A 15,564-nucleotide genomic window follows, 5' to 3' on the forward strand; every position below is an offset into this window, starting at 1 on the left:
TCTGCAGTGCGGGCGCGCAGACTGAGGGAGCGGGGGCCTTAGTGTGAGAGGAGTCGGATGCAGTGAGCCCCCGGGGGAGGCTGTCACTGACCCCTCTGTGTCCAACTCCCCCAGCTGTCGTTCCTTCACGTGCGCGCCGAGGATAAACCCGCCGTGTTGCTGCACATCCTGCGCTGCGTGGTGAAGCCGCAGGAACAAACGGTCATCTTTGTAGCCACCAAGCACCATGCGGAGTATCTGAGACAGGTAAGGCGGGGGAGGGGATGTGACGGTACCTGGGGAGGGGGTGTGACGGTACCTGGGGAGGGGATGTGACGGTACATGGGGAGGGGATGTGACGGTGGCCTGGGGAGGGATGTGACGGTACATGGGGAGGGGAATGTGACGGTGCCTGGGGAGGGGATGTGACGGTGCCTGGGGAGGGGATGTGACGGTGCCTGGGGAGGGGATGTGACGGTGCCTGGGGAGGGGATGTGACGGTACCTGGGGAGGGGATGTGACGGTGCCTGGGGAGGGGATGTGACGGTGCCTGGGGAGGGATGCCTGACGGTGCCTGGGAGAGCGGGATGTGACGGTAGCCTGGGAGCCGGGATGTGACGGTACCTGGGGAGGGGATGTGACGGTGCCTGGGGAGGGGATGTGACGGTGCCTGGGGAGGGGATGTGACGGTAGCCTGGGGAGGGGATGTGACGGTACCTGGGGAGGGGATGTGACGGTGCCTGGGGAGGGGATGTGACGGTGCCTGGGGAGGGGATGTGACGGTGCCTGGGGAGGGGATGTGACGGTACCTGGGGAGGGGATGTGACGGTGCCTGGGGAGGGGATGTGACGGTGCCTGGGGAGGGGATGTGACGGTACCTGGGGAGGGGATGTGACGGTGCCTGGGGAGGGGATGTGACGGTACCTGGGGAGGGGATGTGACGGTGCCTGGGGAGGGGATGTGACGGTACCTGGGGAGGGGATGTGACGGTACCTGGGGAGGGGATGTGACGGTGCCTGGGGAGGGGATGTGACGGTACCTGGGGAGGGGATGTGACGGTGCCTGGGGAGGGGATGTGACGGTACCTGGGGAGGGGATGTGACGGTGCCTGGGGAGGGGATGTGACGGTACCTGGGGAGGGGATGTGACGGTGCCTGGGGAGGGGATGTGACGGTGCCTGGGGAGGGGATGTGACGGTGCCTGGGGAGGGATGTGACGGTACCTGGGGAGGGGATGTGACGGTACCTGGGGAGGGGATGTGACGGTGCCTGGGGAGGGGATGTGACGGTACCTGGGGAGGGGATGTGACGGTGCCTGGGGAGGGGATGTGACGGTGCCTGGGGAGGGGATGTGACGGTACATGGGGAGGGGATGTGACGGTGCCTGGGGAGGGGATGTGACTGTACCTGGGGAGGGGATGTGACGGTACCTGGGGAGGGGATGTGACGGTACCTGGGGAGGGATGTGACGGTACCTGGGGAGGGGATGTGACGGTACCTGGGGAGGGGATGTGACGGTACATGGGGAGGGGATGTGACGGTGCCTGGGGAGGGGATGTGACGGTACCTGGGGAGGGGATGTGACGGTACCTGGGAGGGGATGTGACGGTACCTGGGGAGGGGATGTGACGGTGCCTGGGGAGGGGATGTGACGGTGCCTGGGAGGGGATGTGACGGTACCTGGGGAGGGGATGTGACGGTACCTGGGGAGGGGATGTGACGGTGCCTGGGGAGGGGATGTGACGGTGCCTGGGGAGGGGATGTGACGGTACCTGGGGAGGGGATGTGACGGTGCCTGGGGAGGGGATGTGACGGTACCTGGGGAGGGGATGTGACGGTGCCTGGGGAGGGGATGTGACGGTACATGGGGAGGGGATGTGACGGTACCTGGGGAGGGGATGTGACGGTGCCTGGGGAGGGGATGTGACGGTACCTGGGGAGGGGATGTGACGGTGCCTGGGGAGGGGATGTGACGGTACCTGGGGAGGGGATGTGACGGTGCCTGGGGAGGGGATGTGACGGTACCTGGGGAGGGGATGTGACGGTGCCTGGGGAGGGGATGTGACGGTGCCTGGGGAGGGGATGTGACGGTGCCTGGGGAGGGGATGTGACGGTACCTGGGGAGGGGATGTGACGGTACCTGGGGAGGGGATGTGACGGTGCCTGGGGAGGGGATGTGACGGTACCTGGGGAGGGGATGTGACGGTGCCTGGGGAGGGGATGTGACGGTACCGGGGGAGGGGATGTGACGGTACCTGGGGAGGGGATGTGACGGTACCTGGGGAGGGGATGTGACGGTACCTGGGGAGGGGATGTGACGGTGCCTGGGGAGGAGATGTGACGGTGCCTGGGGAGGGGATGTGACGGTGCCTGGGGAGGGGATGTGACGGTACCGGGGGAGGGGATGTGACGGTACCTGGGGAGGGGATGTGACGGTGCCTGGGAGGGGATGTGACGGTGCCTGGGGAGGGGATGTGACGGTACATGGGGAGGGGATGTGACGGTACCGGGGGAGGGGATGTGACGGTACCTGGGGAGGGGATGTGACGGTACCTGGGGAGGGGATGTGACGGTGCCTGGGGAGGGGATGTGACGGTACATGGGGAGGGGATGTGACGGTGCCTGGGGAGGGGATGTGACGGTACATGGGGAGGGGATGTGACGGTACCGGGGGAGGGGATGTGACGGTGCCTGGGGAGGGGATGTGACGGTACCTGGGGAGGGGATGTGACGGTGCCTGGGGAGGGGATGTGACGGTACCTGGGGAGGGGATGTGACGGTGCCTGGGGAGGGGATGTGACGGTACCGGGGAGGGGATGTGACGGTGCCTGGGGAGGGGATGTGACGGTACATGGGGAGGGGATGTGACGGTACCGGGGGAGGGGATGTGACGGTGCCTGGGGAGGGGATGTGACGGTACATGGGGAGGGGATGTGACGGTACCTGGGGAGGGGATGTGACGGTGCCTGGGGAGGGGATGTGACGGTGCCTGGGGAGGGGATGTGACGGTACCTGGGGAGGGGATGTGACGGTACTGGGGAGGGGATGTGACGGTGCCTGGGGAGGGGATGTGACGGTGCCTGGGGAGGGGATGTGACGGTACCTGGGGAGGGGATGTGACGGTACCGGGGGAGGGGATGTGACGGTACCTGGGGAGGGGATGTGACGGTGCCTGGGGAGGGGATGTGACGGTGCCTGGGGAGGGATGTGACGGTGCCTGGGGAGGGGATGTGACGGTACCTGGGGAGGGGATGTGACGGTACCTGGGGAGGGGATGTGACGGTGCCTGGGGAGGGGATGTGACGGTACCTGGGGAGGGGATGTGACGGTGCCTGGGGAGGGGATGTGACGGTACCTGGGGAGGGGATGTGACGGTGCCTGGGGAGGGGATGTGACGGTACCTGGGGAGGGGATGTGACGGTACCTGGGGAGGGGATGTGACGGTACATGGGGAGGGGATGTGACGGTACCTGGGGAGGGGATGTGACGGTGCCTGGGGAGGGGATGTGACGGTGCCTGGGGAGGGGGATGTGACGGTACCTGGGGAGGGGATGTGACGGTACCTGGGGAGGGGATGTGACGGTGCCTGGGGAGGGGATGTGACGGTGCCTGGGGAGGGGATGTGACGGTGCCTGGGGAGGGGATGTGACGGTACCTGGGGAGGGGATGTGACGGTACCTGGGGAGGGGATGTGACGGTGCCTGGGGAGGGGATGTGACGGTACCTGGGGAGGGATGTGACGGTACCTGGGGAGGGGATGTGACGGTGCCTGGGAGGGGATGTGACGGTGCCTGGGGAGGGGATGTGACGGTGCCTGGGGAGGGATGTGACGGTACCTGGGGAGGGGATGTGACGGTAGCCTGGGGAGGGGATGTGACGGTGCCTGGGGAGGGGATGTGACGGTGCCTGGGGAGGGGATGTGACGGTGCCTGGGGAGGAGATGTGACGGTACCTGGGGAGGGGATGTGACGGTGCCTGGGGAGGGGATGTGACGGTACCTGGGAGGGGATGTGACGGTGCCTGGGGAGGGATGTGACGGTACATGGGGAGGGGGATGTGACGGTACCTGGGGAGGGGATGTGACGGTGCCTGGGGGAGGGGGATGTGACGGTGCCTGGGGAGGGGATGTGACGGTGCCTGGGAGGGGATGTGACGGTACCTGGGGAGGGGATGTGACGGTACATGGGGAGGGGATGTGACGGTACCTGGGGAGGGGATGTGACGGTACCTGGGGAGGGGATGTGACGGTACCTGGGGAGGGGATGTGACGGTGCCTGGGGAGGGGGATGTGACGGTACCTGGGGAGGGGATGTGACGGTGCCTGGGGAGGGAGATGTGACGGTACCTGGGGAGGGGATGTGACGGTACCTGGGGAGGGGATGTGACGGTACCTGGGGAGGGGATGTGACGGTACATGGGGAGGGGATGTGACGGTGCCTGGGGAGGGGATGTGACGGTGCCTGGGGAGGGGATGTGACGGTACATGGGGAGGGGATGTGACGGTACCTGGGGAGGGGATGTGACGGTGCCTGGGGAGGGGATGTGACGGTGCCTGGGGAGGGGATGTGACGGTGCCTGGGGAGGGGATGTGACGGTACCTGGGGAGGGGATGTGACGGTGGCCTGGGGAGGGGATGTGACGGTGCCTGGGGAGGGGATGTGACGGTGCCTGGGGAGGGGATGTGACGGTGCCTGGGGAGGGGATGTGACGGTACCTGGGGAGGGGATGTGACGGTACCTGGGGAGGGGATGTGACGGTGCCTGGGGAGGGGATGTGACGGTGCCTGGGGAGGGGATGTGACGGTGCCTGGGGAGGGGATGTGACGGTGCCTGGGGAGGGGATGTGACGGTACCTGGGGAGGGGATGTGACGGTGCCTGGGGAGGGGATGTGACGGTACCTGGGGAGGGGATGTGACGGTGCCTGGGGAGGGATGTGACGGTGCCTGGGGAGGGGATGTGACGGTGCCTGGGGAGGGGATGTGACGGTACCTGGGGAGGGGATGTGACGGTGCCTGGGGAGGGGATGTGACGGTACCTGGGAGGGGATGTGACGGTGCCTGGGGAGGGGATGTGACGGTGCCTGGGGAGGGGATGTGACGGTGCCTGGGGAGGGATGTGACGGTACCTGGGGAGGGGGATGTGACGGTGCCTGGGGAGGGGAGTGACGGTGCCTGGGGAGGAATCCGGCACCGGGAGGGCTGGTCACAACGTGTAGACACAAATCAAAATAAATAAGAAAATGTTTGGAAAGCGTTATTTCTCTCATTCCCTTTGTCTTCCTTTTGCTCTCTCTCTCCCCCCCCCCCCCCCCTCTCTTTCGTGCGCTCTCTCTCCCGCCTCCCCCCAGTTGCTAGACATGCAGGGGTCCCGTGCTCGCACATATACAGCGCTCTGGATCAGACGGCGAGGAAGATAAACCTGGGCCTGTTCCTGCACGGAAGGTGCAGGCGCTGCTGGTCACTGACGTGGCTGCTCGAGGCATTGACATCCCCATGCTGGACAACGTCATCAACTACAGCTTCCCCCCCAAGCCCAAGCTCTTCCTGCATCGCGTGGGTATGTCAGCAACCCCCTCTCCCTGCCCCCCGTCTCTCTCTCCTTGCCCCCCCGTCTCTCCCTGCCCCCCTCCCCCCCCCCGTCTCTCCATGCCCCCCCCGTCTCTCCCTGCCCCCCCGTCTCTCCCTGCCCCCCCCCGTCTCTCCCTGCCCCCCCCCCGTCTCTCTCTCCCCCCCAGTCTCTCCCTGCCTCCCCCCAGTCTCTCCCTGCCCCCCCGTCTATCCCTGACCCCCCTCCGTCTCTCCCTGCCCCCCCCTCCGTCTCTCCCTGCCCCCCCCCCTCTGTCTCTCCCTGCCCCCCCCCCGTCTCTCCCTGCCCCCCCCCCGTCTATCCCTGCCCCCTCCTCCGTCTCTCCCTGCCCCCCCCTCCGTCTCTCCCTGCCCCCCGTCTCTCTCTTCCCCCCCACCCCACTCCCCGTCTCTCTCCCATTCTCTATTTTTTTTTTATTTCTCCCTGCTGTTTTTCCCCATTTTTCTTACTTACTCCTCTTCTCACTTCCCACTCCCCCTCTTTCTATCCGTTTGTCACACTCTCACCTCTCTCTCTTTATCTCTGTCCCCTGATCAGGCCGTGTAGCGAGAGCGGGTAGGAGCGGCACAGCATACTCCCTCGTGGCGCCGGACGAGACCCCCTACGTGTACGACCTGCACCTCTTCCTGGGACGCCCCCTGAAGCTGGCAGGAGCAGAGGGGCTGGACGCAGGTAAATTCAGAGTAGCAAACAGTATTGGGCTTCTGGAGCCGGGGGGGGGGGGAGCGGTGCCGCTGGCTAGCGGTGTTGCTGGAGAGGGGGGGGGGAGCGGTGTTGCTGGAGAGGGGGGGGAGCGGTGTTGCTGGAGAGGGGGGGGGAGCGGTGTTGCTGGAAAGGGGGGGGGAGCGGTGTTGCTGGAGAGGGGAGCGGTGTTGCTGGAGAGGGGGGGGGGAGCAGTGTTGCTGGAGAGGGGGGGGGGAGCAGTGTTGCTGGAGAGGGGGGGGGAGCGGTGTTGCAGGAGAGGTGGGGGGGAGCGGTGCCGCTGGAGAGGGGGGGGAGCGGTTCTGCTGAATGGGGGGGAGTGGTGCTTCTGGAGAGGGGGGGAGCGGTGCTTCTGGAGAGAGGGGGGGGAGCGGTTCCGCTTGATGGGGGGGGTGGCGGTGTTGCTGGAGAGTGGGGGGAGCGGTGCTGCTGGAGGGGGAGGGGGGGGAGTGGTGCTTCTGGAGAGGGGTGGGAGCGGTGCTGCTGGAGAGGGGGGGGGCAGAGTGGTGCTGGCCGGGGGAGGGGGGGTGTGGCGCAGTTGGAGGGGGAGGGCCTCTCACAGCCATGATGTGACCACCTCCCCCCCTCCCCAGATGCAGACACGGACGGCGTGCTGGGACGCGTGCCCCAGAGCCTGATTGACGACGAGGATGCTATGCTGATGACAGACCGTGAGCGCTCGCTGGAGCTGCAGAATCTGCACCATGTGTCAGAGAACGCCTACAAACACTACTGCAGATCCAGGCCCTCCCCCGCCTCCGAGTCCATCAAACGCGTCAGGGAGGCCAACTACACCCAGCTGGGCGTGCACCCTCTCTTCTGTGAGTCCTCTGTCTGATATTCCTGCACACTCGCTTTCTCTCTGCCATTCTGCCATTCTGTCTCTTCTCCCTGTTCTCCTTCTTTCTTTATCGCACTCTTCTTCTTTTTTTTTCTCTCTTTCACTCTCTTGTCCTCTCTAAGCACACTGATTTCTCTCTTTCCCCTCTTTCTCTCCCCTCTTTATCTCTCTCTCCCCCCTCTCTCTCTCTCTCCCCTTTCTCTCTCTCTCTCCCCTTTCTCTCTCTCTCTCCCCTTTCTCTCTCTCTCTCTTCCCTTTCTCTCTCTCTCTCTCTCTCCCCTTTCTTTCTCTCTCTCGCTCCCCTTTCTTTCTCTCTCTCCCCTCTTTCTCTCTCTCTCTCTCCCCTCTTTATCTCTCTCTCTCCCCTCTCTCTCTCTCCCCTTTCTCCCTCTCTCTCTCTCTCTCTCTCTCTCTCTCCCCTTTCTCTCTCTCTCTCTCCCCTTTCTCTCTCTCTCTTCCCTTTCTCTCTCTCTCTCTCCCCTTTCTTTCTCTCTCTCGCTCCCCTTTCTTTCTCTCTCTCTCTCCCCCCTCTTTCTCTCTTCTCTCTCTCTCTCTCTCTCTCCCCCCTCTTTCTCTCTTTCTCTCTCTCCCCTCTCTCCCCTCTTTCTCTTTCCCTCTCCCCTCTTTCTTTCCCTCTCCCCTCTTTCCCCCTCCCCTCTTTCCCTCTCCCCCTCCCCTCTTTCTCTTTCCCCCTCTTTCTCTTTCCCTCTCCCCTCTTTCTCTTTCCCTCTCCCCTCTTTCTCTTTCCCTCTCCCCTCTTTCTCTTTCCCTCTCTCCTCTTTCTCTTTCCCTCTCTCTCCCCTCTTTCTCTCTCTCTCTCTCCCTCTCTCTCTCTCCCCTCTTTCTCTCTCTCTCTCCCTCTCTCTCTCTCTCCCCTCTTTCTCTCTTTCTCTCTCTCTCCCTTCTTTCTCCCTCTTTCTCCCCTCTTTCTCTCTCCCCTCTTTCTCTCAATCCCCTCTTTCTCTCTCCCCTCTTTCTCTTTCCCCTCTTTCTCCCTCCCCTCTTTCTCCCTCCCCTCTTTCTCTCCCCTCTTTCTCTTTCTCTCCCCTCTTTCTCTTTCTCTCCCCTCTTTCTCTTTCTCTCCCCTCTTTCTCTTTCTCTCCCCTCTTTCTCTTTCTCTCCCCTCTTTCTCTTTCTCTCCCCTCTTTCTCTCCATCCCTCTCTAAAAACACTTGACTCTCTCTCAGGGTCTAGTCTCGGTGAGGAGGAGATGCAGAGACTGAAGTTTGTGGACAGCATCAAATCCTACAGATCGAAAGCGGTTAGTGATGTCACTATCCTTAATACTGAATCAGATCTTCTGTCACCCCCTCTCTGCGGGAGGTGATTATAATGTTGCTTCCTCTCTTCCCCCTCCCCCCCCCCCCCCACTCCTCCAGACCATCTTTGAGATCAACGCCACCAACAAGACCCCAGCGAGCGAAGTGATGCGAGCAAAGCGCGGCCAAGATCGTAATGTCATCGCCAAGTTTCAGCGGGTGCAGCAGGAGAAGGCGAGCAGAGGGGCGCAGGTTGCGGCCAGCAGGGTCTGCAGTCTCCCCTCTGTGCAGGACAGCGACGAGGAGACAATGGAGGTAACCGGTCTACACGAGACACCTCCCATCTCTCCGCCGTGTCGCTGCTTCATTCTTACCCGATGTCTCCTATCTCCTCCCCAGGGGGTCTTCTCACTGGTGCTGGGTGGGAAGAAGAAGAGGAAGGACAGAGATGAGGCTGAAGGCAGCAAGAAGAGGAGAGTAGATGGGGCTCAGGACTCCCAGTATTACATCCCATACAAACCCAAGGACTTTGAGAGCGAGAAGGGGTGAGAGAGGGCATAAGAAGGGTTGGCGGGGAGGGAGCTCGGGAGACAGAGGGTTGGAGGGAGGGGGAAAGAGTGAAGGGGAAAGTGGACATGCTAGAAAATGACTTGGGAGTGCAGTGAAAGCAGAGGATGTGAGAGGATGGATGGATGAGTGAAGGGATTGAGAGATACCTGGAAGAGATGAGTAGAGTGGACGAAAAGGGTGGGTGAATGGGTTGGTGGAAGAGATGGAGGAATGGATGGCTGAAAGAGGTGGGCAGAAGACTGAGGCATAGGTAGGCGAGTGGGTGGGTAACTAGATGGTTTGAATGGTTGGATAAGTGAAGTAATTGAGAAAGATGGGGTTGATGTATGGGTATGTATGTATATCTTTATATTGCGCCATTAATGTACATAGCGCTTCACAGCAGTAATACACGTGACAATCATATAAATAACAATTAATACAAATAACACATAAAGGGGAGAAGTGCTTCAGACATAAAAATAACATTTAGAAAAAGGAGTCCCTGCTCCGAAGAGCTTACAATCTAATTGGTAGGTAGGAAGAACTTAACAGAGACAGTAGGAGGGCGTTCTGGTAAGTGCGTCTGCAGGGGGCCGACGTTTATGTATGAGGTGTAAAGTATCAGCCACGGAGCTACTCATATGCTTCATTAAGTAGGTGTGTTTTAAGGTGGATAGAGAGGGTGCTAGTCGGGTATTGAGGGGAAGGGCATTCCAGAGGTGCGAGGCAGAAAGTGAGAAAGGTTTAATACACGTGACAATCATATAAATAACACATAATGCAAATCACATAAGGCATAAAAGTGACACCATGAGTGGTTGGAAGGGATGGATAGATTGGTAGGTGAATAGTTGGGTGGAGGATGAAATGGGTGAGTTGGTTGGGTTAATGAATGGGTGAGTTGGTTGGGTTAATGGATGGGTGTATTGGTGGACCAGTCAGGAAGATCTCAGTGTTAGCCTTGGGGCTGTTGTTGACACACTTCTCTCTTACATCCCTTCAAAGACTCACCGTTGGGGGAAACAGCTTCGAGCAAGCGGCAGCGGGGGCTGTGCTGGATCTATTGGGGGATCAGACGGAGGATCTCAGGAAGAAAAATTGCGTCCTGAAGTGGTGAGTGGAGGGAGGAGGGAGGAGGGAGGGGGGAGGGAGGCAGCGTCAGATTCTGAACCGTCAACGGCAAGAGCGGCAACTCCAGTCCTCAAGGGCCACCAACTGGTCAGGTCTTAAGGATATCCCTGCTTCCGCATCAGGTGGCTCAGCCACCTGTGCTGAAGCATCGATATCTTTAAAATCTGACCTGTTGGTGGCCCTTGAGGACTGGAGTTGGCCACCCCGCGGCTCTACAGCCTGCAACGTGTTGCAAAGCAATGTAAAAAAAAAGGTAGCTGTGGCTTATTTCAGTGGTACCAAGTTTGGCTTCTGCACGTGTCTCGTGGAACCCTGTCCATAAAAGATTTTATGCTGCATTTCTGAATTAACGGCAGCAAGGAGGAAAGCCCCGACATCTCTCCGTGTATTCCTAGTAGTGTTGGGCAGCAAATACAGTGATATATATATATATGTGTGTGTGTGCAGGGATCGCAAGAAGAAGAAGTTCGTGGGAGCGGGGGGGCCCCAGGACAAGAGGAAGATCAGGACAGAGAGCGGCCGACTCATTAGCAGTTCCTACAAGAAGAACTTGTATCCTTCTCCACACCGCGGGGTTGATGTGTGCACTGCAAAGTGGGAGATCCACGTTCTGTAGTGCACGCTCGCAGGAGGCTGTTCAGACTTTAGGTGTGTGGCTAGCATCGTGGGGTTTTTCTGTGATGGCCCAGGGGGTGTCCTGTCGTTATTAAACGGCCACGTCCAGGAATTGGGCCACCTGAACAGTACAGCGCCGCACTTTTAATTCGCCTTCATATAGGTGCAGAAAACAAGTGAACACAGCGTTTTGGGGTTTAAATCATGTATGTAAGGGACTACACCTGACAAAGGCCCCTCCTCTCCCCCCGCCCCCCTCCTGAAACTCTGTTCACTTGGTTTTCTGCACCTGTAAAAGTGTGGTGCTGTACCGCTCAAGTGGCACAATTCCTGGGTGCGGCGTTTTTATTACTGTGCACGCAGCCTGCTCGCACACTGCCTGTGCACACAGAAATCAATGCCTGGGTTCTGTGTGCACACAGCAGTGTGTATATTACAGCGCTGATGCTGTACTCGCATACACACATTTGGAAAACCCCTGCTATACTCTGCAATTTTCCATTGAACTGGCTGTGCCCGAAGGACCTTCAACTTATTGCAAGGGTGTGTGTGTGTGTGTGTGTGTGTGTGTGTGTGTCTGTGTGTGTGTGTGTGTGTGTGTGTGTATATACTGGTGGTGGTTGTGTGTGTGTGTGTGTACTGGTGGTGGTGTGTGTGTGTGTGTGTACTGGTGGTGTGTGTGTACTGGTGGTGTGTGTGTACTGGTGGTGTGTGTGTGTATACTGGTGGGGTGTGTGTGTGTGTACTGGTGGGGTGTGTGCGTGTGTACTGGTGGGTTGTGTGTACTGGTGGTGTGTGCGTGTGTACTGGTGGGGTGTGTGTGTGTGTGTGTGTGTGTGTGTGTGTGTGTGTGTGTGTGTGTGTGTGTGTGTGTGTGTGTGTGTACTGGTGGTGTGTGTGTGTATATGTACTGGTGGTGTGTGTTTGTGTATGTACTGGTGGTGTGTGTTTGTGTGTTTGTGTATGTACTGGTGGTGTGTGTTTGTGTGTGTACTGGTGGTGTGCGTGTGTGTACTGGTGGTGTGCGTGTGTGTACTGGTGGTGTGTGTGTGTGTGTGTGTGTACTGGTGGTGTGTGTGTACTGGTGGTGTGCGTGTGTGTACTGGTGGTGTGTGTGTGTGTGTGTGTACTGGTGGTGGTGTGTGTTCTGCTGTCTGTTCCTTAATTCACCGGCCTGAAGATACGAGGACTGGAAGAAGAAATATAAAATCGACGACCAGGACTCGGAGGAGGAGGAGAAGCCGCAGTCTGGCCGGACGCGCAGGAAAGGGAGAGGTGAGAGAGGCCTGCACTGCCTTGTGTATTTGAAGAGGCTTGAGCTAGTGTGTGTCCACACCTTTTATTGGTGCTCTCCACCATTTGTAAGTGCTGACCAACGATGCCAACATCTGGTGCTCTTTAACCACTACACTTAGGCTTGGTCCCTGCTGGCTACTGCAGTGCACTCTATGGCGGGCGCTGCGGGGACAAGAGCCGTCCCTCAATGGGGCCGGGCCCGTTGCGCGGGGCGGCCGCCGCGCAGTGCGTTGTTTCTGCAGACAGGAAAATTGCGATTAGTAGTTGCGACGGAGCGCTAGGCCACGCCCCCCGGCGGTTCAGCCAATGAGGGCGAGCGTGCCGGGTTAAGTCGTGGCCACGCCCCCCCTGTCTTTCCCCCTGCAGCTCACTGCAGACCGGGGGACTCGGCTGCACGCGCCGCCAGCCCGGCAGACGCGCGTGCAGCGCAGGTAGTGGGGCCGTAGCCTAAGGCACACTCGTGGGCACATTGTAAAACACGGATACTGATACACACAGAAAGAGAATGTCACCGCAGATAACCACCAGCCCATTTCCCCACCTGCTGTTACACCTCACACCCTATTTGATCCCTGGCTTTCTTTTGTATTTAGGAGCCTTGTATCTATCCCGAGCATGTTTCCATCACCTCGCTGTATTGGCCCCTCCCACCTCTGCCGGGAGCCTATTCCACGAGTCTACCACCCTTTCTGTGAAATACTTCCTCGCACTTCCCCTGGGCCTCCCGCCCGGCAGTGTCGGAGAGCGACCTCTTGTTCTAGCTCTTCTCTTTCTCTGAGATACGCTTCCCTCCTGCACTTTGTTGTAACCCTTTATTAGAAAATGTCTATCCTATGCCCCCCCCCCCCCCTTCTCTCCTCTAAGCTGCACATATTAAGGTCCTTTAGACGCTGCTGAAGCCAGAGCTGGTAAGAAGGGGGGGGGGGGGGAACAAACAGGACGGTTTGCGCCCCTGCTGTAGATCATGCACCATTTCAGTATACTTTCTGTGCACCATCTACAGTTGATTTGTGCCGTTCAGAAGATGTGGTCTCCAGCATTGAACACGGCTTCCTGCATTGCTTTCTCACATTGCTCATCTACTTTTAAGTCCACTTATTTACGCCCGGGCCCCTTTCCTCTGTAGTAGCTGACATTTTAGTGCCATCAATCCTGTATTCTGACTTTGGGCTTTTGTGACTCACATTGCACTTTTTGGCATTGCATTGTAGTTGCCACACGCATGATTATTCCTGTAATCTACCTACATCTTTAATTATTTCTGTTTAACAATCTGGAGAGTCCACCCTAACCCCTACACTCTTTTAATATCCTCGGATGTGCCCCGCCTGGCCCTATTGATTTGTCCACCTTCAAAAGTCCCAGTAGGACGGCCTTCTCTGCAAATGGACTTGTGGCCAACTCCTTTTAAATGTATATTTCTGTTGCCCAACTCTGATCCTTCACCGTCCGCTGTGAAGACTGAACCAAAATTATTACAGCGGGTCTGCTATACCTTTGTGTCGCTCAACACGACCGCCCTCTTTGGTCTTGTCTTGCGATCCTTCTCGTCTTCTTCTTGGGTCTTACTCATCCAACTATTTGCTTAGCCTCCTTCTGGTGTGCGTGAGCGTGTGCCCGTGAGCGTGTGCCCGTGTGCCCGCTTAGATTTCCTTCAAAATGTATTTTTTTGCGTTTATAATAATACCTGTCGCCGCCTCTGAGAACCAGTTTGGCTTTCTTGCCCTCCTCCTCCACCTCTCACTGACCTGCCTGTCACATCTTTTAGTTTGTCCCACTGCTCCTACACCCCAAATTCCTTCGCTCTGCCAAACAACCCCGTCAGTAATTTCCCTCCTGCGAGGCATTAGGCCGCGCGTGTAGTGGACGCGGCGCGCATGTCGTCTCGCACCTGTCGCTCGAGCGATTTGTGCTCAGTGTTTGCGCGGCGGTGCGGCGTGGCGGATGCGTCACATGGCTGGTTCGCCCTCATTGGCTGAACCGCTCACGTGACGTGGCTGTCGGGCGGGAAAAAAAAAACCATCCGAAATGATTTGTGGCTTGAAAAATTTGCAGAGCGGTCGCTCTGCATCGCGCCTGCGAACGCACGCACTTTGGCCGCCCTCATTGGCTTCCACTGATTTGTTTCCGAGGCGCATGCCGTCGCGGCTACGATAATCGCTGCCTTATACACCGTGTAGACACAGACTGTTCTATGCAATTATACAGGCCCGCACACGCGTACACGCATGTACAGAGACTGACACGCATGCTTCTATATTGCTGACCGCGTTTCTTTGCCTAATGCATGTTATCACTGCACCATGAGCTGCCTGCAAACCTCTTAACCCTTTATTTGCTGCGGTGAAGGCAGCAGCGCCTATCCGCGCGAGCAGTAATGCACAGCCATCATTAACCCGTTCACTGCCGGAGAGGGAGCTTGCATGCCATGCAAATCCTTCAGGCCCTTTTAACCCCTCTGCTGCCGGACAGGCCTCTCACCCCATTGCTTTCCTTTGGCAGCGAAGGGGTTCGGTTTCTCATTTCAGTTCCAGGGTTGTTTTTTTTTTAACGGGGTGGCATCTCCGTCTCCCCCCTTTTTCTCACCCCCTTCTCCGCATCTCTTCCCTTCTCTGCAGGCGGGCGCAGCGCCCCCCGGGGAGGGTCCCGCCCTGCGGCCCCCGGTCCCCGCGGGAAGCCTCGCAGCGAGCTGCGCAGCAAGCAGGAGATCCTGAAGCAGCGCAAGGCGCAGGAGAAGCAGCGCTTCCTGCAGAAGGGAGGCATGAAGCAGCTGAAGAAGGGGACGCGGCAGCGCGGGGCGCAGGGGATGAAGAGCGGGGCGTTTGGGAGGGGGAAGGGCGGCGGCGGCTTCAAGAAGGGGGGGAAGATGAAGAAGAGGTCGTAGGATTAAGGAGACTGATTGACGTTGGAGGTGCTGGCGGGACCCACACACTGCCCAGCCTGGAAAGGCTATCTGGGCCGTGGAAATGGAACCCCTACTTATTTGATCCCAGCCGGGAGCCGACTAAATGAACTTTCCCTGCTGCAGATGCCTATACAACTTGCTGCATCAGCTGAGGGATGGTAACCCTGCTGCTGGGTACCCACTGATGACACCCAGACGTTCCACCCACTGGTGCAAAAATAAAAAATGACACTGTGATGTGTTTACACTCACTGCGATAGTTTCCTCCCCCGCCCCCAACGCTGCAGGCAAAAGCAATAGCGGGTACGACTTAAAGCTTGCAGGGACTCAGAAGGATGACCGTCGCTAATAAAAGATCGGCCGGAGGAAAGGGATGGTGCGGCTTATAGCGGCGTTAAAACCGCCCGGTAAACTGAACGTGACAGACCCGGCAAGAGTCTCTGTGAACACACGCGTTCTGCTTTAAGCGCCGGATAGCGCGCACCCTGCGGTAGATGAGAGGCAAAGCGTTCGGGTGCTGCGTATTCGTAACGCCCCCCCTCCCAGCTGCACCCTAATGTGTGTGAGTTGTGAGCAGCGTGGGGAGGGGCGCCACACAAAGCAGGGACGGTGCAATGTTCTATTCCGTTTATTAAATGAAACCTTTCATCTCTCAGCTCATTTTGTTTCAAAGCCGCATTTCCACGGACGCAATTTGTT

The 15,564-nt window shown here is 58.8% G+C and overlaps 1 protein-coding gene across 1 annotated transcript in view; it reads left to right on the top strand.

Annotated features, from left to right (window-relative positions):
• DDX54 (DEAD-box helicase 54) overlaps positions 1–15,521 on the top strand; it is a 23,749-nt gene extending 8,228 nt beyond the window's left edge. The window contains 12 exon segments of the mRNA XM_075568840.1: positions 5,326–5,341; positions 5,344–5,415; positions 5,418–5,534; positions 6,102–6,236; positions 6,860–7,087; positions 8,295–8,368; positions 8,487–8,681; positions 8,766–8,911; positions 9,924–10,031; positions 10,497–10,601; positions 11,845–11,939; positions 14,579–15,521. Coding sequence (XP_075424955.1) covers positions 5,326–5,341; positions 5,344–5,415; positions 5,418–5,534; positions 6,102–6,236; positions 6,860–7,087; positions 8,295–8,368; positions 8,487–8,681; positions 8,766–8,911; positions 9,924–10,031; positions 10,497–10,601; positions 11,845–11,939; positions 14,579–14,844 — 1,557 coding nt within the window. The 3' untranslated portion in view covers positions 14,845–15,521.
• Positions 15,522–15,564: the final 43 nt, after the last annotated feature.

This window comes from Ascaphus truei, chromosome 13, assembly GCF_040206685.1.
Source record: "Ascaphus truei isolate aAscTru1 chromosome 13, aAscTru1.hap1, whole genome shotgun sequence".
Classification (NCBI taxonomy): Eukaryota; Metazoa; Chordata; class Amphibia; order Anura; family Ascaphidae; genus Ascaphus; species Ascaphus truei.